The sequence below is a fragment of the Sorex fumeus genome, unplaced genomic scaffold, assembly GCF_029834395.1.
Source record: "Sorex fumeus unplaced genomic scaffold, SorFum_2.1 ptg000131l, whole genome shotgun sequence".
In the NCBI taxonomy this organism is placed as follows: domain Eukaryota; kingdom Metazoa; phylum Chordata; class Mammalia; order Eulipotyphla; family Soricidae; genus Sorex; species Sorex fumeus.
The window spans coordinates 23,854,453-23,878,933 of record NW_026606188.1 but is presented as its reverse complement, the minus strand read 5'-3'; the positions used below and the strand labels follow the sequence as shown (position 1 = coordinate 23,878,933).

Here is a 24,481-nt window from a genome sequence, read left to right as displayed (position 1 = left end):
ACAAGTCAAATGCCTTAACCCCTACACTATCTCTTCAGCCCTGTTTTTAAGGAGTAGGGTGCCATTTACCTTTCTTTATCTGTTAGATAGGTTTCAAAAATACCAGACTTTTCCACCAAGAACCTCTATTTGCATCTGTCTAAAGTACTTATGTCCTTTAGCTCTGCCTCTCAGGGTGCAATTATCTCTAGTTCCTTTTATTCTGTTTCTGGCTTTCACAAAATTCCTATCTTCTCTCTCAGCTTTGCAAACTGATAACTCTGGCTTCTCCTTGAATTCATTCCTTCCATCTCTGACATTGTTCCACCCATGGAGATGAGTGACTCTCTTCTCCACCTGGAAAAGAGTGACCCCACCAAGCCCTCAGGGCTTTACCGAGTCCCTCTCCCTGTTCCTGGTGGGTTCTTAGAGATCCCTCTCTGGAAACACCCACTTTCCCAGCAGCCCCTCTCCCCAAATGAAGAGCAGTCTTGCGCATGCTCTGTGTACCGTTCCCCTCCCACTGAGTCCATAGACAGTAGGTTCTGCCAAATTGCTCCCTGGAGTCCAGTCTCGATTTTAAACACTCTTTGAATACCCTCTGGTGCTTTTCCATCTTAGCGTCTTCACCCCTCTCCCCATTCTGTTCCCTTGAGAAAAAATAACATTTCTGGTGCTGGAGAGAGAGTGCCCCAGGCTGGAGCACAGGCTTTGCACAGAGAAGGCTGCGCATACCCTGTGTGGACCCGAGGACTGCATGGTCTCTGAGGCAGGAGCCTCCTGAACACAAAGCTGGAAGCAACACCTGAGCACTGCCAGAAGGGTCTGGAAACAAAATAAATAAATAAGAGAAAAGAGAAGAAAAGAAAAACACTGTTCTTTACTTTGAATCCCAATCTACCTGTGTGACTGTCAGTTGAAAGTGAGGAACTAGCTCTGTATCTGAGTGCAGTGACAAGGGTTGGAGCAGTAGTACAGTAAGGCCTTGCAGCCAGCCCAGGTTCGATCCCTAGCACCTCGTATTGTCCACTAGCCCCTTCGGGACTGATCTCCAAGTGCAGAGCCGGGAGTAAGATCTGAGCAACACCAGGTATGGTCCCTGCCCCTGCCCTCTCCGACCAAAAAAAATGAGTGCAGTGACAATATAAAGGATTGCCTTCCTTCCTCTGACTGTGGCACAGGCCTGCTCTTCCTTGGTATGCCTTGTAGACGCTGTGCTCATTCTGAAGCTCACACTGGAGACTGTACTTCCGTTTGTTCACCCTAACAATTTGCAGTTGTCCTAGTGTGGCCTTCAAGCCCTACTGATCCTTTTTGTTCTTTCTTCATTTTCTCCAGTCTCTGCATTTCCATGCATAGTCTCTTGCACCACGCCCACCAAACTTCTGTTGACTTGAGAATCTCTCCATTGTGAACACTTTTGACCCTTTGCCCAACTAAAAAACCCTCCTCCCGGCACCGCACGTTCGAACTACTTGTTACTAGTGTTATTCCCTTATTGTTTGTGTCTGATTTCAGACTCTTGCTTTAAACAGATTTTGAGAGGCCATAACCATCCCTTAATTATAGAGTTTCCTATTCAGTCTCCATAGGACCCTAGACTGAAGGAAAAACAAAACAGCCTTTCACATTAGTGTTCAGTGAGTTTGTTGGTTTTTTTTTTTTTAAGAGATCCTTGTTGTAGATTGCCACACCGTCTGCTCATCCATGGAAGAGCTTGAAAGACATCTACTAAGCTTTCAGTTCCTAGAGCCACTGAAGGGACCTGCACGTGGCTGCAGTGTGCAGACTGCGTGTGCTGGGCCTCCTGGTGGAATGCTCAGACAGATTTCAGACCTTGTTCCCCGCTCAGCTTCGTGGTGTTTCCTGTGATTCATTAAATGAGTCCCCGTTTATCTGCCAGCACCACCCACTTCCAGGGTTGGCCTTTTCCTTCCTTTTCCTTAAGACCATAAGGTCTGAGTCTTAAAAATTCTGATCAAATACAGTGTTCTGTATTTGTGTACCGTACTGAGTGTTCCTCTAAACATACTGATATTGCTTGGGAAATATTTAAACAAGCCAAAGGCTACTTGGTCATTTCTGCTGGGGGGCCTTCCATGTACCCAGCAGATGTTTTAGCTCTTTAAGAACGAGGGGTGCCCCATTACAGAGTCAAATTTACCTTTGCAGATCGTTGCCCGCATCACTTAGCAGATGGGCGTATCCAGCAAATATTAAGTATTCAGTCAAAAGACACTCTGAGTGTTGGTTTCAGTCAGTTTTATAAATGCATACATGTACTTGACCCTTAGCCCTAGACACAGAACATTCTCCTCACTCAAAAAGTTCTTTCCTCATCAACCATCTCGCTACACCCAGAGACAACCGCTGTTTCAGTTATTTTTTTTTTCCACTAGAGATTAGTTCTGCCTTGAGTAGTTGAAGAGCGGTATCTTTTTCTAATCCACATCTCCCTGATCACCAATGATCTGAGCAGCTGTTCGTGTGGTCTTTGGGTCTTTGGTACATCACTGGCTTATTTGATATGGTGTATAGTCTTCAGGAGACACTAGCACATATTTTAAAAGGTGTATAACCTCCTAAAAAAGAAAAAATAACTTAGATCTAATGAATCATTTTTAAATGTTTTTTAAAACCTTCATTTATATGCAGGGCAATGTGTCTTGAATTACTATAAGGATTTTCTTACCTACTTCAAAAAGTTACTAGTAAAAAGGGCTGGAGTGATAGCATAGCGGGTAGGGCGTTTGCCTTGCATACGGCTAACCTAGGTTCAATTCCCAGCATCACGTAGGGTCCCCTGAGCACTCACAGGAATAATTCCTTAGTGCAGAGCCAGGAGTAACCCCTGTGCATCTCCAGGTGTGACCCAAAAAGAAGAAAAAATTTACTAATAAGTTACTAAAAGTTACTTTTTTAAAAAGTTACTAATAAAAGTCCAGAATGTAATTTAAAGAAGGTAGAATAAAAAAGAAGAGACCCCACTACACATTTTATCTGGAGATTTGACCCAACTCTTTGGAATCTGAATGTCTAAGTGTCTGCATCATACTGTTTATCCATAATCTTATTCTGTCAACAAAGCAACCTACTAAGTGGAAGTACCATACTTGTAGCTGTTTGTACTAAATTTACCATTTTTAGTCACCAGTGCACTTTAGTGTACTTTAGTCAAATAATAATAAATGACCATCTGTCCTTAAGTAAATAATTGTTTCTATAAATATTTGTGGTTTCAAAGAACTCCTGGAGTTCTTTGAAGCTTATTCTACTTTAATTCAATTTGCTGAATGTATAAAATAATACTACCAGGGCCAGAGCAATAGTGCAGTGGGTGGAGCACTTGCCCTGCACACAGTCTAACCAGGTTCTATCCCTGGCATCACGTATGGTTCCCTGAGCACTGCCAAGAGTGATCTCTGAGTGCAGAGCCAGGAGTAAGCCCTGAGCACAGCCAGGTGTGGCCCCAAAACTAAAAATAAATAAAATGAAATGAAAAAGAAAGAAAGAAAAGAAAGTGACAATACCTTGGGTGAGCATAGTAAGAAACTGTGGGTTGGGTTTTTTTGGGGGGAGGAAGTGGGGGTTGTGGTGCCGAGAATTGAACCCAGATCTTCGCCTTTGCAAGGCACCTGTCTGAACAGTCGTGTGCCGTCCAGCCTGACTGTAGATTTCTTCAATATATGTATACACACTTTTATCACAATCTTTTTCCTATTAATGCAGATACTTAAGCATTTCCTAACATAAAGCCAATATTCCCTTCCTAAGATAAAACACACTTAACACTTTTAGAGACCTATTCAGATTTTCCCTTAAAATGTTCTTAATTTCCCCTCCTTGTTTTTACTAAATTATATATTTAAAATGTATTAGCATAAAATTACTCCTACTCTTTTAAATTTTTTCAATTTATTCCTGCAAAAAGAGGAAGATAATGCAATTTTTAAAAAATATATCCACTTGCTGATTTACAATTTTGTGGAATTTAAGGGGTTTATTTTATATACATGTGTGGGTGTTCACATACATACACACCTTCACAAGACAGTATTTTAGGAAGATCTCTCTCATCTGAGGAATAAGCATAACATATTCTTTTGAGTTGAACTGGGTTGTTTGGACTTTCACAAACTCTCGTCTTTGTACTAGAGCTGGATGTGCACGAGAGATGCCTCAAGCTCAGCCATCACCACCCTGTTCTCTGCAAGGCTGAGATCCAGGTGTAGCCTGGCCTGTCCAGGTTTCTCTCAGCAAATGGAAAGGAACTTCTAAGACAAAGGGTAGACAACAACTGCGATCCAGAATGGTTGTTTTATTTCCAGATGCTTAGACATCTGTTTATATTTCATCGAGTATTCCAGAGTGTTAATTATTGAAAGGTGAACTGATAGACTCATCTGTTAAAGGATTCTTTTTAACATGCTTTTGGTGTGGTAGTAATAAAGTATAAAAATAATCTTAGACTCTTAGAATCATGTTCCTTCTCATTCCTGGAGTAAAGGTATTAAATCAAGACACAATGTTTCTATTGCTGATTACTTTTAATAGTATCATTTTGGGGAAGGAGAGATTGTACAGTGGGTAGGGTGTTTGCCTTGCACAGGCTGACCCAGTTCCAGGTTCCATCCCCAGCACCAAATACATTTGCCCAGTCCTTCCAGGAGTGATCCCTGAGCACAGAACCAGGAGTAAGTCCTGAGTAGTGCTGGGTATGGTCCATAAAACAAAAACAAACAGACCAAAAAAGGTATCACTTTGGGGGCCTGGGATGTAGTTGACAAGTAGAGTATTTGCCTTGCATATCTAAGGCAGTGGGTTCAATATGCAGCACTGCAAAATAAAAACTTAAGTCCAAAAATCAAAAGTATCACTTCATAATGGACAGTAAATGGCAAAGATGCATCCTGATCCAATTACGATGCCAGCCTTGAAAATAAAATCTCTATTTAAATATAAACCCTCCAAGTAAATGAGCCTTACATTCAGAACCACTTTTCACATTAGGGATTATCGTCCAAAAAATACAGATTATTTTCTATTTTAAGACTGGAATATTTTCCTGGGCACTGCATCACCTAGCCAAACTCTTCAGCCCACTTTGCAAAGCATCAGTGGAGAGGTCACCAGACCCTCCTGAGCAGTATCTGGAAGGCCCGCCAAAATAGAGAGACTGGACTATATTTGAAAATTTATACTTATTTATCTACTTGATTATACTATTTCTGCACAATATTCTGTATATTTTATACACATAAATAGTATATATAAATCATATTGGTTAGTCCCTAAAAAGGGGTGATATTTTTTTCTAGGCTCCATATGGGCTTTAACCCTTTTATTTAAATATTGTGGTTTAGAAAGTTGTTCATGATGCATTTATTAGAGACTTTCAGTGTTCCAACACTAGTCCCACTACCAGTGTGACCTTCCCTCCACCATTGTCCCCATTTTCCCAGCCATCATCCAAGCCTGCCCCCTTAGTAGACAAAAAAAATTGTTTTTTTTTAATTTGGGGGGGCACATCCAGCAGGGTTCAGAGATTACTCCTGGCTTTGCATTCAGGAACTACTGGTGGGCTGGGGTGCCAGGGATCAAACTTGTGTTACCTGTGTGCAAGGCAAATGTCTTACTCACCATACTATATTGCTTTGGCCCCCCCAAAGAATTTATATTTCTTGTAACAACCAAATGGCTAATGCAATTATCAAAAAAATAATTTCGTAAAAGAAAATTTGTGAAAATTGTTGTATCTCTCTGTAGGGATATTAAGTCCTTGTCTGAGGGTTCCTAAACTGTTATTGCTAGTTAAGCCTTCTGTACTAAAGTTTTTGTTTACTGTACTTAAGTTGGCTTCTGCATTACATTCCCACCTCCTTTGTTGTGCTCCTTGGGGATGTCAGGATTGTAGAGTCTGTGTGTTGTGCGGCTGCACTTGGGACCAAGTGCTCCAGAAACTACAAAATGTTTAAGTGGACAGTGAACTTACATGGCAACGGTTGTGGGATATGGGTGTGGCTGCCAAGGCTTCTGGAAATATGGGGCAGTAAGAGGCTGCCCACCCCCACTCCGAGAAGACCCCAGAGTCTGGAGACCCAACGGCTTGGGTAGTTTGCATCTCTGCAGAGCTCAGTCGTGAGGCAGTGGGGCCCGGCAGCTCGCAGGGAGTGGAAGCATACTGGGGTACAGCCTGAGGAAGAGCTGGTTGCTGGTACAGCCTGAGGAAGAGCTGGTTGCTGGTACAGCCTGAGGAAGAGCTCTCAGCTGCAGCGCCTCTCTCTGTGCGTGTTTGGCCAGTTATCTTCCTACTGTCTGAGAGATTGCAGTGTTCTCTCACAATGTGGGCTGGAGCCATAGCACAGCAGGTAGGGCATTTGCCATGCACGCAGCCGACCCGGGTTCCATTCCTCCGTCCCTCTCAGAGAGCCCGTTAAGCCCGTTAAGCGAGAGTATCCCACCCACACAGCAGAGCCTGGCAAGCTCCTCGTGGCATATTCAATATGCCAAAAACAGTAACAAGTCTCACAATGGAGACGTATCTGGTGCCCACTTGAGCAAATCGATGAACAACGGGGAGGACAGTGCTACAGTTCAATATTGTTACTTGAGTCAAAATAATGAAATTGAGGAAAAAATAAAACTTGGGATGAATTTTGACTTTATTATTGAACTCCCCCAAAAATCAAGTCCAAACCATTTTGAAAATGTGGTAGAAAATGTCCGAACAGTCAGGAAGCATCAGACTAGGCTTCAGCCAGTTTTCGGTCTCCAGTTTGGGATCTCTACGCTTTGCCTTGTCAAGAAGCGGCAGGTGCTGCCACTCCAGTCTCTCATCCGGGGGGGACAGTGTTCAAGCTGTTCCCCAAACCCTGACCCTCCTGATATCACACCCTTAATGTCATCTCTTCTCAAGTCTCCTGGGGTTGGTTGGTTTTGTTTTGTTTTGTTTTTCTTTGATTTTGGGCCACACGTGGCAGTGCTCAGGGGTTACAGAGGAATTACTCCTGGCAGTGCTTGGGGTACCATAGCAAGGCTGGGATTTGAACCCAGGTTGGCACATGCAAGGGAAATGCCTTCCTTCCTTTGAGATGTGTGCCGAAAGTAGATAATGGACCAAACATGATGACCTCTCAGTGTCTGTACTGCAAACCATAATTCCGAAAAGTAGAGAGAGAGTATGGGGAATATTGTCTGCCATGGCGACAGGGGGAGGGTGGGGAAAGGGGGGTATACTGGGGAGATTGGTGGTGGGGAATGGGCACTGGTGGAGGAATGGGTGTATGATCATTATGTGATTGTAACCCAAACATGAAAGCTTGTAACTTTCTCATGGTGATTCAATAAATTTTTTTTAAAGGGGGGGGGGGGATGTCTTCCCAGTGTACTATTGCTGCAGCTCATTTTGCATTTTTGTGTGTTTTTTATTTTTTTGGTTGTTTTTTTTTTTAATGGGGCTGGAGAGCTGGTATAGCCACTAAGACCCTAACTTCGCATGCAGCCAACCCCGGCCCCCCAAGCACAGCCTGGTAAGGCCCTTACAAATTAAATAAACAGTACCCATACTTGCTGGTGCCTTGGGAGTCCAGAGCTGCTCTTGGCTGAGAAGTCCCTCCCGAGAGTAGGGAAAGGGAAGCCAGAGCACCTGGTGACACCCTATAGTAGGGGCAGAGTCAGAGATGAAACTTGAGGCCTCAAGGATGTGAAACTTGTGCTGCATCACATTGAGCCATATCCCAGACCCCGAGCTCTGTGAGGGGGCTCCCTTCAGATGACCCAGCCCTAGCCTACGGCTTAACTAGAGTCAGACATTCCCCTCCTCCCTAGCCAAGGCCCTCCAGATTCCTAACCCTCAGACACTGTGAGATAGAAAAATGGTGACTGCTTCAGTTGCAATGTTTGGGGATAATTTGTCACGTGGGAATAGATCACTGGTATATACCTCCATTTGAGCCCTCTCTCATTCAGACTTCAAGTCTGTTTCAGGTATAGTTACTTGCACTTTAAGACCTGTCATCCATATGGTTCACCTTGACTGAGCTATTAAATTGGTTCAATCCACTCTCCTGTCTGGCATGTTCCAAGCCAGGGTTTGGTGTGATAAATTACAGAATGTGCTTGCCCCCTGTTTGAGTCCTCTATTAGAATGTACTTAGAAGAATTATTTTGTGGCAAGGAGCCTTCTTTTAATTATTCCACAGATTCTTTTCATTTATCTGCAAAGCCACCAATTTTGTCTGACTTGTAATTACCCTGCGAGTGATTATGGGATTACTGAGAAGTGCTCCAAGAGAAAACAGACATCTTAACCACCGTCCTCAGAAAGGGCTGAAACCTCACCAGAGATGCTCCTCAGCATTACATGTTAGCTCTGTGGTGCATATTAATTATATAGACTAATCATAGTACGGATTTTTAAGTCATATTTTTAAGGATTAGTTAATCCTATACTCAAACCTGAGTGATAACTCAGCAGATCTAATGTCAGTGTTATAAATTGCATTCCACGCTCCTGCTTTGACAGTCACTTTCATCACGGTGATCTGAAAGAAATGGTGATCAAAATACTTGGGTTCATGGACGGACCAATAGTACAGCGGGTAAGGTGTTTGCCTTGCATGCAGCCAGCCCAGATTCAGTCCCCAGTATGCAGGACTCTCTCCTGGTTCTGTGCTCTGGGATCTCTCCTGGAACCCGTGGGGTGGCGGGGATAGAACCCAGGGTGGCCATTTGCAATGCAAGCTCATTACTCACTGTACTATCATCCCAGTCCCAAAACTGCTGCTTTTAAAACTAGTACCTGGTTTCTTTTATCTTACCATTATTTGAAAAAATAATAAAAACAATCAACTGAGGTGGGTTTTTTTTCTTCATCCGCATGGCAAAGCCTGGCAAGCTACCCATGATGTATTCAATATGCCAAACACAGTAACAACAAGTCTCAAAATGGAGACGTTACTGCGCCTGCTCGAGCACATCGATGAACAATGGGAGGACAGTGACAGTGACATCCTAAGATCATTTTTAAATTTTACTGAAAATGTTATTTTCTGGTTTTCTTGGGGGCCACACCCCAAGATTTGGGAGCTGTTCCTGGCTCTGTTTGGTGGGTCACTATCAGGGGTGCTCAGGGAACCTCGGGTGCCAAGGATTGAACCCAGGCCTCCTAAATGCAGAGCACACGTTCCAGTTCATTGACCTATCTCTCCAGCTCAAGAATTTCCTTTTTTTTTTTTTAAGTTTGGAGTGGAAAACTAAGATTTTTGTCTTACTCTTTCAAGTTCCTCCCCCTTTAATTCACATGCTCACTCATGCACACACATTCCTGTAAGAAGATTAGGAAGATGGTTATCAGTAACTTAAAGGGAACCGTTTCAGTTTTCATCTTCCCACCTAAAAATGTTACCCAAGTTCTCCAATAATGTCATCACTTATAATGGTTGTAATCGAGCCGGAAGTAAAACCCAGGATTTCTAACTTTGCTTTGAATATTTACAAGATGACACACCAACAAAAACTTGTAGCGTAGGGTTTCAGGGTCTTGAACTTAGACAACCTCATGAGGAAGGCATCATTTGCTCAGCACTGAGACAGACTTTCATGTTAGAAAAAATACATGTTTTTTTTTTATTTCCTTGAGGGCTTTTGTTTTAACCATAGCCATTGAATTGTGAATTTAACTTTCTTTTCAAGTAGGGTTACAGTTGAAGATGTGGTGGTAAGAAACATAGCTTCTAATGAAGTAATTTTTTTAAATTGATAAATGGGGGGTTGTTTCCATAACTAGATTTCTTTTGAATCCTTAAATTATATAGTACTTTGCTGTGGTTTTATGAAAGATTACTCAGAACTGGGCTCATGCTTTTTTTTTTTTTTTGCAAAATGTCTCAGGAAACTTCTGTGTTTTGTTTGGGGACCTAACTTGATGGTGTCTGGGGGTTCCTCCTGGATCTGTGCTCAGCACATTGCTCCCTGAGGTGCCAGGGATGGAAAGGAGGCTGGTAGCAGACGAGGCAAGTGCCTTAACCCCGATACTATGGCATCTGGTCTTGGAAACACTTTAATGACTGTGTAGTAAATGCTCTGTGAGTATCACCCCATTCACCTGCATGTCATACATGATTGTCATATGAAGGAGAACTCCCAAGTGCTTCCTACTACAGAAGAAGCTTAAGAATCAGGGCCAGAAAGCGGGTAAGCCTTGCATGTGATAGTGCGGGTTTGATCCCCAGCACATCATAATGTCCCCTGAACCCTGCCAGGAGTGATTCCTGAGAGCAGAGCCTGGAATAAACCTTGAGCACCACTAGATGTGGCCCAAAAAGGAAAAAAAGCCTAAGAATATCTTCCTCTTCTCTTTCTTACCCATAGACCCAACTTGACACTGGGCCTAAAAGTCCAAGACCAGGTACCACACACCAGCCCACATAACCTGCTAATCTTCTTGTTCATCCCAAAGCTCCCTGAAGCAGAGAGAAAGCAAGATGGCAGCAAGTAGCTGAGCAGAGATGAGATGAGGAGAGTGAACTTGATAGCACATAGGAAGGATTTTCCTTTCTTCTTCTTTTTTTTTTTTTTTTTTTTTTTTTTTGCTTTGGGGACACACTGGTGTTGCTTGGGGCTTTCTCCTGGCTCTGTACTTAGGGTTACTCCTGATGGTGTTCGAGGGACCATTTGGGGTAGTGATGATCCAACCCAGGTAGGCCTACATGCAAGGAAAGTACCCTACCCACTGTACTAGCTCTCCAGCCCAGGAAGGATTTTCTTTACACCTCTCGCTATTGTTGACTCTTGGTGCTTGACTTGAGCCCCTAGTGGAGTATTGTCTATTCAAATCACAAGGAGTTCAAGGTAATGAAATACTTTACTTTCCTTTCAGTATTCTTTGCTTATTGTGGCCACTTTATTTTAGGTTCTTCAAATACGAAACTCAGAATTTTCATGCTAACCATATTTTACAAATTTGAAGGCAACAGAAAGAGAAGATAAGCTTCAAGCATTGCAGCTGGGAGCACAGCAAAGGACAGGGGGGTGCACTCTGCACTCCAAACTGGCTTTGACCCCAGACTGCCTGGCTGCCTGAGCACCAGTCGGAGTGCTCCCCAACTGTAGAGCTGGATGCAGCCCCAGTACCACCTGGTGTGGCCCCAAAACAAGAACAAAAGAAAGATACACTTCTTGCTTGCTGCTGACTCCAGTTCAGTCCTCAGCACCACTTTCAAATCTGTGAGCACCCCAGGGTGTGGCCCCAAACCCCCTCACCCCCACCCCATAGATGCACGTGTTGCTAATCAAGGTTTTTGAAGCAGAGGCAGCAGTCACAGTGCCTAGGGATTTAGAGCCAGGCTTACTGAGTTTTAGTCCCTGTGTGACAGCTCAATGTGGAATCTGCAACAAGTCACTTGACCTTTGTGCAAAGGTTTTATCATCCTTAAAATGGAGATAATAGCACTGCCCTATCAAAGTTGTAAAATTCAAATAAAATAATATGAACAGAATGCTAGAACAGTGCCTACTACACAGTCATATATTCCGTCTAAGTATTTGCTCTCTGTACTGTTATGTTCTCTGATATTTTTTTGATGTGAGGTTTTGGGGGAGTGCTCAGAGGACCCCCCCAGTGCCTCTCCCCACAATGCCAGCCTGATGAAATCAGGAGTGCAGTGCTGCTCAGACCGGGAGTGCTGAGGTCTCACCCCAGTACTGCTTGGGGCTTGGGATGTTCCTGCACTGTCAGGTCAGGCTCGGTCTCACGCCTGAGCCCTGGCCCTCTGATCTGCTTTTCTCCATCTTGATGACTCGGTGTCATGCAGAGCCAGCAGGGCCCATTGTGGAAACCACACTCTTCATGCCCAAGGACCTGCCAGGCCCCCTGGGTGTACTAGTTTCCAAAGCAAAATGCCTGTGTTTCCTCCCTGGCAGGCCCAGCACCGGGACACTTTCATTGAAGAGCGCTATGGCAAGTACAACATCAGTGATCCCTTAATGGCTCTCCAGAGAGACTTTGAGACTCTGAAGGAGCAGAATGACGGGGAGAAGCAGCCAGTGTGCACAAACCCCCTCTCGGTTCTGAAGGCAGTGATGAAGCAGTGCAAGAACATGCAGGAGCGCATGCTGTCCCAGCTGGCCGCCGCCGAGAGCCGGCACCGCAAGGTACGCACAAAGGTTGGGAAGACTCATTGGGAATGCCTGAACTTTGTGGTCAGCTGCTGGCCTCCACAACTGGCCAACTGAGAAGTCTCACAGGGGTCAGAAAGCCTTTCCCTGAGACAGGAAAGAACATATAAGTTGTCCCCAGTGATAGATTGAGGGCGTGTGTGCCAGAGCGGGGTGGCAGACGGCATTCCTTTCACTCTGACACTCTAAAGCGCTTGGTATGTTTTTCCAGGCTCTTGATCATCCGGACTCTGGCAATAAAGTGAGGTTTGATCAACCTCATGGCTGAACAGAGACCTCTCTATTTGCTTATTGATGTGATAAATAGAAAGATTAAAAGGTATTTTAAGGGAATGCCAGTCCCAGTAAAACAGAATTTACCTGACTGTGAATATTCAACCAACAGATTATTTTCATTTACTCCTAGGTTTGAGTTTCAGTGTATTTTGCCTTCTCAGATACCATAAACAGCCCCCTCAGATTGTTCTACCCCATGCACGCTTGTTTCATTGAAATATTAGTGCCTTTGATTTCCATGGCCTACTTCTCAAAAATCATAAGTAGGCACCAGAGTGATAGTGCAGTGGGTAAGGCACATGCCTTGAATATGATCAATGCAGGTTCTGTTGACCTGGCATCTCATATATTTCCCCAAGCCCACCAGGAGTAATTCCTGAGTTCAGAGCCAGGAGTAAGCCATGAGCATTGCAGGGTGTGGCCAAACAAACCAAAAAAAACCCCCATAAATATTCCCCCAGATTGTAAGATGTCTGTGTGTATGTATGTGCATATGCGTGTGTGCACACATGTATTTCATTGGAATATTAGTGCTTGTGGTTTTATTCTATGGTCTGCCATTTACTTCTCATCTTTAGCCTATAACGCAGACTATAATCTTCTTTTTTCATTTGTTAAACTATCAGTTTAGATTTATACCTACAGAGTTTAAATACCTTTGCACATCAGTGAGAACCATTTTATCCTGAAAAACTGGGGTAGCTCTGCAGATTTTGGGGTCCTCATTTACTTTTATGTGTACCTGCATTAGAGAACCATCTGCTTAAAATGCTTCTGACAAATTTGCTAAAACTTAGATCTTGTCCTTGATTTTTCTTCCCCTTCACAAATTCCTAATGAAAGGACAGAATGGCGGTTTTAACCATGGATGAGTCTCATATGTCCCTGATTCCTCCAGAAAATATATAGAATGCCAGAAGTTGATCTTTCTGTGGAAAACATTTTTTTCCCCAATCTTTACTTGAATTCTCAAAATTGTCCAATACCCAGAAAAGCTCACCATCAAATCTGGAAAGAAGCTATCTGAAAATATTTCTGCCCTTATTTAAAAGGTGTCTTATCAATTGTCATTAGTTACCTAAAATTGGGGGAACTTTTACTTAATTCTCCAAGAACATCTTCACAACCTCATATATAGTAAGCAGCTTCCCCCTTCTTTCCACATGGTGGGATGGAATGGTGCAGAGTTGCAGGCTGACTCCTGAGAGGGGTGGTGTTGAGATAATACATGGCTCCAGATAGTTGGGAGTGGAAACTGAAAATAACTCCCAGTTTCCCAGTACATACTTATTTTGGTTGGGGGGGGGGGGGGGGGGTGGGTGTTTCACAGCCAAGCTTCACACATATGAAAGATGCACTATGACATCTAAGCTCTAGCTGCAGCTCCCACAACATTATTGCAACATTCCTTAAGCATTACAGTCTCAAGACAGCCCTACAGATTTTTGTGCTTATATCTGAATGGAACCCTGACTTTGTTAGAACTCAGATAGTACCTGAAGCCTCTAATTAGGGTGCCCTGTCCCCGGTTTGCCTGAGAGAGCCCTAGTTCCTGCCTCTCACCTTGGCATGCGATTAATAGTACCCCCTTTGATTCAGAAGTGCTGTGGATTAAGTGGTGAATTACATGGTTACTCTGCTGATTACAAAAAAAGTGAAGTTCCCTAATCTGCTTCTTCCCAGTCCTTCTCCCTGAGGGATCTGGGAAAACTACTTTTTTGTCAACCATTTGTTGCAATAGGTAACCTTTTTTTTGGGGGGGGGTTGGGAGGCAGGGGATTGGGCTATACACAGTATTGCTTGTGGACTGCTCCTGGTGGGATAACCCCTGTACTCTCAGATACCATAAACAGCCCCCTCAGATTGTTCTACCCCACGCACGCTTGTTTCATTGAAATATTAGTGCTTCCAGTCCTTCTTCTTTTTCCTTTCTGTTTGCTTTGGTTTTTGCCACATCCTGACCCTGCCTTGATGCAGTACAGTGAACTGGCATAAGTTTCTGCAGTGATCACCGGACACTCCTCCCCGATTGTCTGTCTTTCCCTTGTAACAGCTGACTTCATAATGCAGTGTTCTCATTCATCAGGTTTAGACATTTGCTTTTATTATAGATGCAAATGTAAACCTTATATTCTACCTCCCTTTATACCCTACAAATTCCCCAAAACAAATCTGTCTCCCTTTTTCCACCCCTCTCTACCATGCCTGCTATTCCCTAAGCTGCTTCCCATCCTGTTTCTCAGAGGAGGAACATCGTGCCTGGGCATGAGATACTAGCTGCTAATATCTTGTGCTCTCTCTGTCTCTCTGTCTGTGTCTCTCTATCTCTGTCTCTTTCCATCTCTCTCATTAAAAAATTATTTTCTAAAAAATTAGAAATACTTAAAAACATTCTGTCTGTTTTTGGTTTTGGGTGATATTCGAGGCTAATTTCTGGCTCTGCACTCAGGGATCACTCCTGGCGGGCTCGGGGGACCATATGGGATGCTGGGGACAAACCCAGGTTGGCCGTAAGGCACACGCTTTACCTGCTGTACTATCTTTCAAGCCCCGTAAATGTTTTTTATTTGGGTGGTTAAGATGAATTTCATTTCCCATGAAATGTTTTCTCTCCATTCATAACAGTAGTGAGGCGAAATGAGCAATGACACTCGGGTGATAGGGGCTCTGCCTGTGGCTCTAGGCCGTGGCACCTTTGCAGCATCAGGAGAAGCTCTGAGGGCCAGAGAGATAGCACAGTGGGTAAGTTGCATGTCCCGCACATGGCTGATATGGATTCCGTCCCTGGCATCTTATATGGTCCCCTAAGCCCTGCCAGAGTGATCCCTGAGCTCAAGCCAGGAGTAAGCCCTGAGTGTTGCCAGGTGTGGCCCCAAAACAAACAAAAACAAAGAGAAACTAAGGAATGCTTATGCCAGGGCTGGAGAGAGCTCAAAGCCCAAGGCACGCGCCTTGCATGCAGGAGGCCCAGGTTCAATCTCTGGCACCACGTTGTCACCCGAGCTCTGCCAGGAGTGATCCCTGAGCACAGAACCAGAAAGAGCACCAGAGCACCACCAGGTGTGATCCAAACACCAAACTGAAAAGAGAAAACAAAAAGGAACCCAGTGCTATTTAGAATATTAGAATAGCTTTTAGGTGGGTTGGAGCGATAGCAAAGCGGTAGGGCGTTTGCCTTGCATGCAACCAACATGGCCGACCCGAGTTCGATTCCTCCGCCCCTCTCGGAGAGCCCGGCAAGCTACCGAGAGTATCTCGCCCGCATGGCAGAGCCTGGCAAGCTCCCCGTGACATATTCGATATGCCAAACACAGTAACAACAAAGTCTCCAATGGAGACATTACTGGGCCCGCTCGAGCAAATCGATGAACAACGGGAGGGCCTTAGGTGGGTGGTATGTAAAAGGCACCTTTTAAAGTTGCATTCATCTTAAAATTGGACTTAATCTTCCCAGCATAATGAAATGGGGTACTGGGATAAAGCGAGGTCAGTTAAAAGGGCTTGTGAAAAATCTGCACTTATGTTAATCATTATTCTAATCATTGAGCCTTGTTACATGCAGGATGAAGTGAAGAGACTGCAAGGGAGAGCTGGTATTGTGCTTGGATTACCATATGCAATGCCGGGGAATGAGAGGGTCAGCCATGTGCAGGACCAGCTCCCTGCTCTCTCTCCTGCTCCTCCAGAAAGCTTCATTCTTCTCTAACTGTATTCAGAATGCACGTGCTAAGAGGCTGGCGCCATAGCACAGCAGGTAGGGTGCTTGCCTTGCGCACAGCCAACCTGGGTTTGATTCCCAGCATCCCATAGGGTTCCCCAAGCACCACTGCCAGGAGTCATTCCTGAGTACAGAGCCAGGAATAAGCCCTGAGCACAGCCGGATATGTCCCAAATCCCAAACAAACAAAAATGAATGTGTGTCCTGATTGCACACAGAGTGGCTAGCTTGTCGCTTTTTTGAAACATTTCATTTCAGGCGCCTGCCTCTGTGGGGATGGAGCATGGCAGGAGCCTGTCCCCTAGACACACCGAACACCTGCATTTCCTTGCTCCTCTAGTGACTCTCTAAGCCCTTTCCCAACCCTGCAGCTGGGCTGCTGCTTTCTGGTCTCTATTTCTAGATCCTTCTGTGCCTGAGGGAAAGCCAAGGTCTGGTTCTTTCTGGACGTGTAGCTGGTATACCTTGTACCCTGTGAGACAGGAGTTCCTTATGGCCACCTACTGCTTATCTGTCTCGCTGTCTACTTCATTATTTTTGTTCAGTTATTTCTGGAACTGACTTTAGTGTTTAAATATGCACCTGTCATCTAAGTTTTATTTCTTGATATGTGGAAATGACTGTGTGTGTGTGTGTGTGTGTGTGTGTGTGTGTGTGTGTGTGTGTGCGCATGCATGTTTTGGTATTTGGGCCATACTGCAGGGCAGTGCCCAGGGCTTATTACTGGCTCTGCTCTCAGGGATTACACCTGACAGGGCTCAGGGACCATGCAGAGTGTCGGACTGAACCCTAGTCGCAAGGCAAGTGCCTTGTCTGCTATACTCTATTTCCAGCCCAGAAATGACTCTTTCCCTTGAAACCCACTTAAGGTAATCCTCGACCTGGAGGAAGAAAGGCAGAGGCATGCCCAGGACACTGCAGAAGGGGACGATGTCACCTACATGCTGGAGAAGGAGCGAGAGCGACTAACTCAGCAGGTACCTGGCTGTGTCTAGAATACCGTTTCTTAGAGATGGCTCTGGAGGGTGTGAATTTACTTGGCTTCAAAAACAGACTTTAAGTAAATTTGGGAATAATTGAATAAAATGAAATTTATCAGATGTCTCACTCCAGTTTGTTAGATCCTTTAGAATGCCAAAGCACAGTGTGACTCTTTAAAAACTAGTAGCAATAGAAAGACATGATAGTGGGTAAGGTGCTTGCCTTGCACACAGCCAACCCAGGTTCAATCCTTTGTACCCAACATGGTCCCCTAAGTTCCACAAGAGTGATCCCTGAGCACCAGCCAGCGGTGGCCCCAAAGCAAAACCAAATAGGATATTTTGTGTTTAGCAAATCAGTGTTTTCTATAAAATCTTTTTTTTTGGGGGGGGGGGGTGGTTGGAGGGAGGTAGCCAGTGATGGACACATTGGTGATGCTCAGGAATTACTCCCAGCAGTGGTAAGGGGATCATATGGGATGCTGGGGATCAAACCCAGCTTGGCCAGGTGCAGGGCAAGAGCCCTACCTGCTGTACTATCTCTCCGGCCCTATAAAATCGATTTTAGACAGAGATTCCTTGCCGGTGTATTTTGAGGAATACTCACTTCAAGTTCTCAAAGTTTTCTTTGCGTATAATGCCCAATTAGAATACTTTAGGTCACAAACGTACACACACACACTCACACACATACACACGCCTCAGTGAACAGACTCATGAGATCTGGTGCACGTAGCTTTCTCTTCTCTTGATCAATACTGATCCTGGTGCTTCCCACAGGTCTAAAACCTGTGATTTAGGAATCACCTCAATCATCGAGGAAAGGTTAGATCACAGTGCATACAGTTTTTTGTTAGGTGCTCTAACACATCAGAAATATTTCCCCCTAGGCCAGAGAGATTGTACAGCGGGTCAGTGCAGTTTCAATCCCAGCACCCCAGATGGTCCCCTAAGTCCTGAGCAGTACCAGGTGTGGCCCCAAATAAAACAAAAACAATACTTGCCCTAAACACAACTTCTGTGGCACTCCCACACACCAGGCAAGCCAGCTGGGACTTTACTAGAGTTTTCCGGTCTGCCGCTTTGTTTTCTTACTCTAATCAGGATACGCGGTGGTTGTTTTTGGTCCTAGCTGGAGTTTGAGAAGTCCCAGGTGAAGAAGTTTGAGAAGGAGCAGAAGAAGCTGTCGGGCCAGCTGGAAGAGGAACGCGCCCGCCACAAGCAGCTCTCAGCCATGCTGGTGCTCGAGTGCAAGAAAGCCACGAGCAAGGCGGCCGAGGAAGGCCAGAAGGCCGGGGAGCTGAGCCTGAAGCTGGAGAAGGAGAAGAGCCGTGTGAGCAAGCTGGAAGAGGAGCTGGCGGCCGAGCGCAAGCGGGGCCTGCAGACCGAGGCCCAGGTGGAGAAGCAGCTGTCTGAGTTTGACATCGAACGGGAGCAGCTGAGAGCAAAGCTGAACCGAGAGGAGAACCGCACCAGAACCCTGAAGGAAGAGATGGAGAGTCTGAAAAAGCTGGTGAAGGAGCTGGAGGCTTCCCGCCAGCACAGCAGTGCCCAGGCACCCTCCAGGAAACCCGGGGCCGTCGCGAAAGGCACAGCCACGGAGCCTCGTGTCCTCGTGTCTGTGTGCTGCCAGACGGACGGCGCCCAGGTGGAAAGGACGCCCGGCAGCGGGGTCCCCAAGGCGGCCACCCCGGTGCCCACCACCCCCACCTACTCTTACGCAAAAGCCAACGGCCACCTGGACCCGGAGCTCCAGTCCTCCAGGGAGCCGACGGCCGGGAGCGGTGGGGAGAGCTCGGTGCCTTCCCGAGAGCGCTCCGGGGGAGCCCAGGAAAGAGCTGTGGAGAACGGGGTGGGAGACTCCTCAGGCCCTGCGCCCGCCCACCTGCCGTCCAGTGGGAGCTCCCTGTCCCCCAGCAGCACGGCCTCCTCCTCTCTCACCTCCTCCCCATGCTCGTCCCCTGTGCTGACCAAGCGTCTCCTGGGCTCAGCAGGGAGCAGCCCCGGCTACCAGTCCTCCTACCAAGTGGGCATCAACCAGCGATTCCACGCAGCGCGGTACAAATTCCAGTCCCAAGCGGACCAGGACCAGCAAGCCAGCGGCCTCCAGAGCCCCCCATCCCGAGACCTGTCCCCCACCCTCCTGGATAACTCGGCCGCCAAGCAGCAGGCGCGTAACACAGTCACTCAGGTGCTCTCCAGATTCACCAGCCAGCAGGGCCCCATCAAGCCCGTTTCTCCCAACAGCTCCCCCTTCGGTACAGACTATCGGAACCTGGCTGCCTCAGCCAGCCCCAGGAGTGACACCAGCCATTCTCCCACCCCCGGGAAAGTGTCCAGTCCTCTGAGCCCCCTGTCTCCAGGGATCAAGTCTCCTACCATCCCCAGGGCTGAGAGAGGCAACCCTCCCCCTATCCCACCCAAGAAACCGGGCCTCACCCCTTCTCCATCTGCTGCCGCACCACTGACCAAAACCCACCCTCAGGCATCAGCCATGCCCACCTCCGAGGACCTCGCTGGCAGCTGCGCTCCCACCGCGGTGGTGGCCAATGGCAAGGACCTGGAGATCCTCTTGCCCAGCAGCAGCTAGTGGCCAGAGGGCCCACCTCGCCACACATCTGACATTCCATCTGACCCCTGCCGGGAGCCAGGTCACACCCCGCAGGAGGTCGCGTTATTTATTTTGGTCGTCGCCCAAACCATCTGTGTAATACAGTTAGTGTATCTTACGTTTTTATGTTCTTTTTTGAGTCAAATCCGGGTTGTTTGGATTTTTGCGACTCATATCTCTGTACTGAAGCCTGATGGCCACCTCAGTGACCTCCAGCTCAGCCGTCACCATCCTGCGTGACCAGGAAAGCTAACTGAGTACAGGCGGTGACGGGGCTCTCTATCTCGAAGCCCAGAGTCCCTCCGATGCGATTTTGACTTATGCAGAAGAGGTTCGTGCAGATTTTTATTCCAGATGAACATGTTTTCAAAGTGCCTGAAATGACTGCCATATGAATGTGATTCTGCAGCGAAAACACAAAAGCAGACCCTTGAAATTGCAGAAAATGAGATCCTCTGTGAATTCTGAATGTTAAAAACCAACACTGCTTTTAATCAGTCCTCTTTGACTCTTTTTTAATCCAAGCGCTGCGAGCAGGACAGACAAGACTGCCGCCGGAGCTGGGGACCCCCATCGTGGTGGGGGTGAGTTCACCACAGGACGGACCCCAGAACCCTGAGAAACATCCCCCCAGCTCCCTGCGGGAAGCAGTCGGTGCTGATTTGCTTGTACTCTTGAGAAATTAAGTTTCTCCCCGTCTCCTGCACACATTCTCAAGTAGAATGAAATCACCTCTCCATTCAAACTATATCTTCAGGCTTCTACTGTTGAGAAAGGAATTTCTGATTCCAGTTGCTGTTACTTGAATAGGAAATGGTTGCTCATTCTGTATAAAAGTGCAGCAGAATGATCTCTTTATTCTGTAATCAAATAGCAATAACTTAAAGTCACTCCCTTTGTAATGTTGTAAGTCAGAATGATACAGGTTTAACCAGATTGTTACACTTCACTCTACAAGCTGCCAGCACTTGGTGTCTGTATCTGTGGAACCAAATTAACTTTTGCCTAAATGGAAGTATACATATATCTGTATAGATACACACCCCTTTACATGTCTAACATGCACACTTAAACACATAAATATTAGTGTGATTTTACCTTTGGAGTTTGCAATATAGCATAAAGGATGAATAGAAATGCACATTAAGATTACCAACCAAAGCCTCCAGATGTGGCTGAGACCCATGCATTCAAAGAAGAAAATCATGATCACAAGGAGCTGGGAAAATTTGAGATAAGACCAGGCCTTCAGACTCATTGAAAGGCAGAGCCAAGGGCAGCAGATAGCACAAAGGGCTGCTTGGCCATGTGGAAGCCTCAGGTTCAATTCCCCACCATACCAGTAGCCCAGGAGCACCACTGGGGTATCTTCCACAACAGAACAAAACACAGACAACAGCAGCCAAAGGCAGAGCCAAACTCAGTCCAGTGTCATAAAACTCCACTGGTGAAACTGTCCCAAGGCCAGTGGTGTGAGACCACAGGAGCCACAGGAACCGGGACGCACGGGAGGCTTGAGCCCCCATGAGAAGAGCCTCCCCCCGTCAGCTTCAGCTGCTACTGCCACGCAGCTCAACTGTCTGTGCCATAGAAATTGTTTATGAGATGTTGTTATTTTGAAATCTCCAGAACGGATTCAAAACTTGGTTAAACTGCAGCTTAAGCAAACACTTAGGTATCTGCATCTAGCTCCCGGGCCACAAGCTCCTCCAGCCTAGAAACTTGCCTCATTTCCATCACTGGAAGTCTTGAGGACAGAAGCCTCCAGACTTTGCAACTTTTAGGTGAGAACAAATGCTCATGTCCCTAGAATACTGCATCCCTCTTCACCCTCATTTAACCCTGCTGTCCTCAGCCTACTCAGACACAGTCGGGAAGTGATTTATATCCACAGAGATGAAAAAGGTTGGGGTCCCCTCAGCTACATTCTCATCATTGACACAGCAGCAGTGCCAGACGTGCTCTCATGAAAAGCCCTTTAGCCTTGACCCAGTATGAGTTGGTGGAGAAGAGGCAGGCGATGGAAATTACCTTATTAATCATAAGGTATTGGTTTCTTCACAACTTATGGCTGATTGATGTCCATGTTGTAAAAAATAATAATAGAGGACTACTGTGCCCCAGAGGGATCTCCCAAAGGGTGCTGAGGTTATCTTGAGTCACCCAGGGCAGTCATGCCACCACCCTGATTCCCACACACAGCCAGCTGAATCATGTTGATAAAGTGGCTGAACTTTGGAGCTGGAGAGATAGCACCACAGGTAGGGCGCTTCCTTGCATGTGACTGCCCTGGGTTTGATCCCCAGCACCACATATGGTCCCCCAAGGATCGCCAGGAGTTATTCCTGAGTGCAGAGCCAGGAGTAAGCCCTGAGCATCATCATATGTGGCCCAAAGGAAAACAAAAAAATGGCTGAACCTTTTACAAGAAGTGATTCCAGTCTCAGAGTGAGTGTTATTACCTCTTTTGCTGTAACCGGTAATCTTAAAAGTTGCATTGTATTCTTCCTTTGTTTGGGCATAGATATATATATAGAGAGAGAGACTATAAGGAAGTTTATTTCTTAGCAAGTGCACTGAATAATGTATTTCTTTTACCGTGTAATATGGGGGGGGGGGGGGATGCGAAAGAAATGTGTATTTTTGCTAGTTGCCTATCTTCTGAGATAAACAAGCACAATACTGAGATGGATCCAATAATCCAGTTAAGTATTAGAGATTAGTATTTAAGTTTGCTGTAGATTGTGTGTGTGCTAAGTAAAAGTTCCATGATTCACAATTGCGGTATTAACCCATGTTAACAGAAGCTATGTTACTGGTTAACAGGTTCTTAATGCTGTGCAACATAACACAAGCATTAACTAGTTAACATTTGTAAAGCCCAAAGCACCATGCAGAAGACTCATCCATTCTAATAACAGTACATTAAAACAAATGATATCACGTGTGGGGAGAAATAAGTCTGATTTATCCTACGTGAAAGATGTCGCGTGTGTTTGTATGGAATGGAGCAGGAGCTTGTGTCCCCATTTCTAGCTCTGAAAACCCCAGTCAAGAGGCTTCAGCAATAGTGCAGTGGGAAGGGCACCTGCCTTGCACATGGCTGACGCAGGTTTGATTCCCAGCACGCCTTATGAGCCCTTGAGCATCGCCAGGATCCCTGAGCACTGCAGGGTGCGCCCCCCCCCAAACAAAAATAGAACATGATCAAGTAAATGACCCATGCAGGTGAGGGCCCCAAAAGGTGCTCTGGGACTTTCGTTTCTCTTAAAACCTTATCGGTAGAAGGAGCCTTCACAGTAGTCCAGTCTGTCCTGTTTAAATATTTAAACAATTGATGATTTAAACAACTGTTGAGAAAAAGGAAAGCACCATTGACTGTACCCCCCGAGACAGACCTGTATGAAAATGGGTGGCTTGGTGGGATCCAACGACCCTGAAGTCATCGTGACTCATGCATTCTGGCCAGTCATCGCCTGGCTTGTCCTGCCCTCTCATCTGACACATGACTCACCCGGCCCTCGTCTTCTCAGCTGGGTGCTCACTGCTACTCTCTCAGCAGAGACGGGCTGTGGAGCCAGACAAAAGCACTTGAAAATCCTTTGATGCACAAAAGATGTTCAAACATTGTGTATGTTTACAGATTTAAAGTTTCCAGACGCGAAGCCAGTTAATAAGCATTTCAGCAAACACTGGGCTTCTTGATGTTCCTGTCATGCCCTCCTGGTCAGCAGTGTCATGTCAATTTGTGTGTGTGTGTGTGTGTGTGTGTGTGTGTGTCTTTCTAAGGAATGCTGCTGGCACTTGGGCCTCACATATCTTGAAATACTATCTTCAAAATGGGTTCTTTTTTTTTTTTTGGTGACAGGTATGAGCATTCTTCTGCAGAACTAATTTAGTGGAGGGGCCAGAGAGATAATACAGTGGGTAAAGTGCTTTCCTTGCACTCACGCAACCCTGATTAATTGACGGTATCCTTTTTTGGTTTCCTGAGCACCACCAAGAGTAATTTCTGAGTGCAGAGCCAGGAGTAACCCCTGAGCGCCACCACTGTGGCCCAAAAACCTAAAGAAAAAAATAAAAAGCCAAGTTGGAAAACTCATGAGCCTTTCTGCCCCCAACACTAGGTACTGTTGCGCCCGTGTTGCTATGGGAAGCCTGCTGAAAATGAGGGGTCCTGGAGGGGGCATCTGGCCGCCATCAGGTGCAAGTGGTTGGTCCCAGACTGATTTTCAGACATGGTGCTGCTTACTCCTCATATGCTCTTGAACAAATTGACTTGCCTTGGGGGAAAAGAAGTGTCTTGGAGAGAGGGAGTGTCTGGAGCTATACCTGGGTCTATGCTCAGGAGTGACCCTGACAGTGCTCGGGGGACCATATGTAGTGCTAGGGACTGAGCCAGGGTCTGTGAGATGATAGATGAGTGCTTTAGCCCCTGTGCCATGCACTGGCCCTATCTCAGTGGTATTCAAAGTCCAAAGTGCCAACTTGGGTTCAAAGCCATATGCATTTCAGAGATATGACTCTCCATCTCAGCTGGGAACTGGGTAGTGTTGGCATACAGGTGTATTGATGAGGGGGCTCGGACCCAGATGTCTGTTCGGAATTGGGACAGGATTCCCCTCCCTTCCTTTCTCCATGTTATGATGGCGATGCCCAGGGCGCACACACTTGGTTGTGTTGCTCGCCAAGGGTGACACATTACTGGGGTGTGCACTGGGGGTCACGAAGTCTAGTGCT

The 24,481-nt window shown here is 46.1% G+C and overlaps 1 protein-coding gene across 2 annotated transcripts in view; it reads left to right on the top strand.

Annotated features, from left to right (window-relative positions):
* The window catches only part of CTTNBP2NL (CTTNBP2 N-terminal like), a 58,694-nt gene extending 35,993 nt beyond the window's left edge, over window positions 1–22,701 (top strand). The window contains exons 4-6 of one of the 2 annotated variants that reach the window (XM_056139138.1): window positions 11,902–12,132; window positions 17,020–17,127; window positions 18,263–22,701. In XM_056139138.1, the coding sequence (XP_055995113.1) occupies window positions 11,902–12,132; window positions 17,020–17,127; window positions 18,263–19,720 (1,797 nt within the window). In that variant the 3' untranslated portion in view covers window positions 19,721–22,701. The remainder of the gene's footprint in view (window positions 1–11,901; window positions 12,133–17,019; window positions 17,128–18,262) is intronic. The other variant, XM_056139139.1, reaches the window with a different exon arrangement.
* The last annotated feature ends 1,780 nt before the right edge of the window (window positions 22,702–24,481 follow it).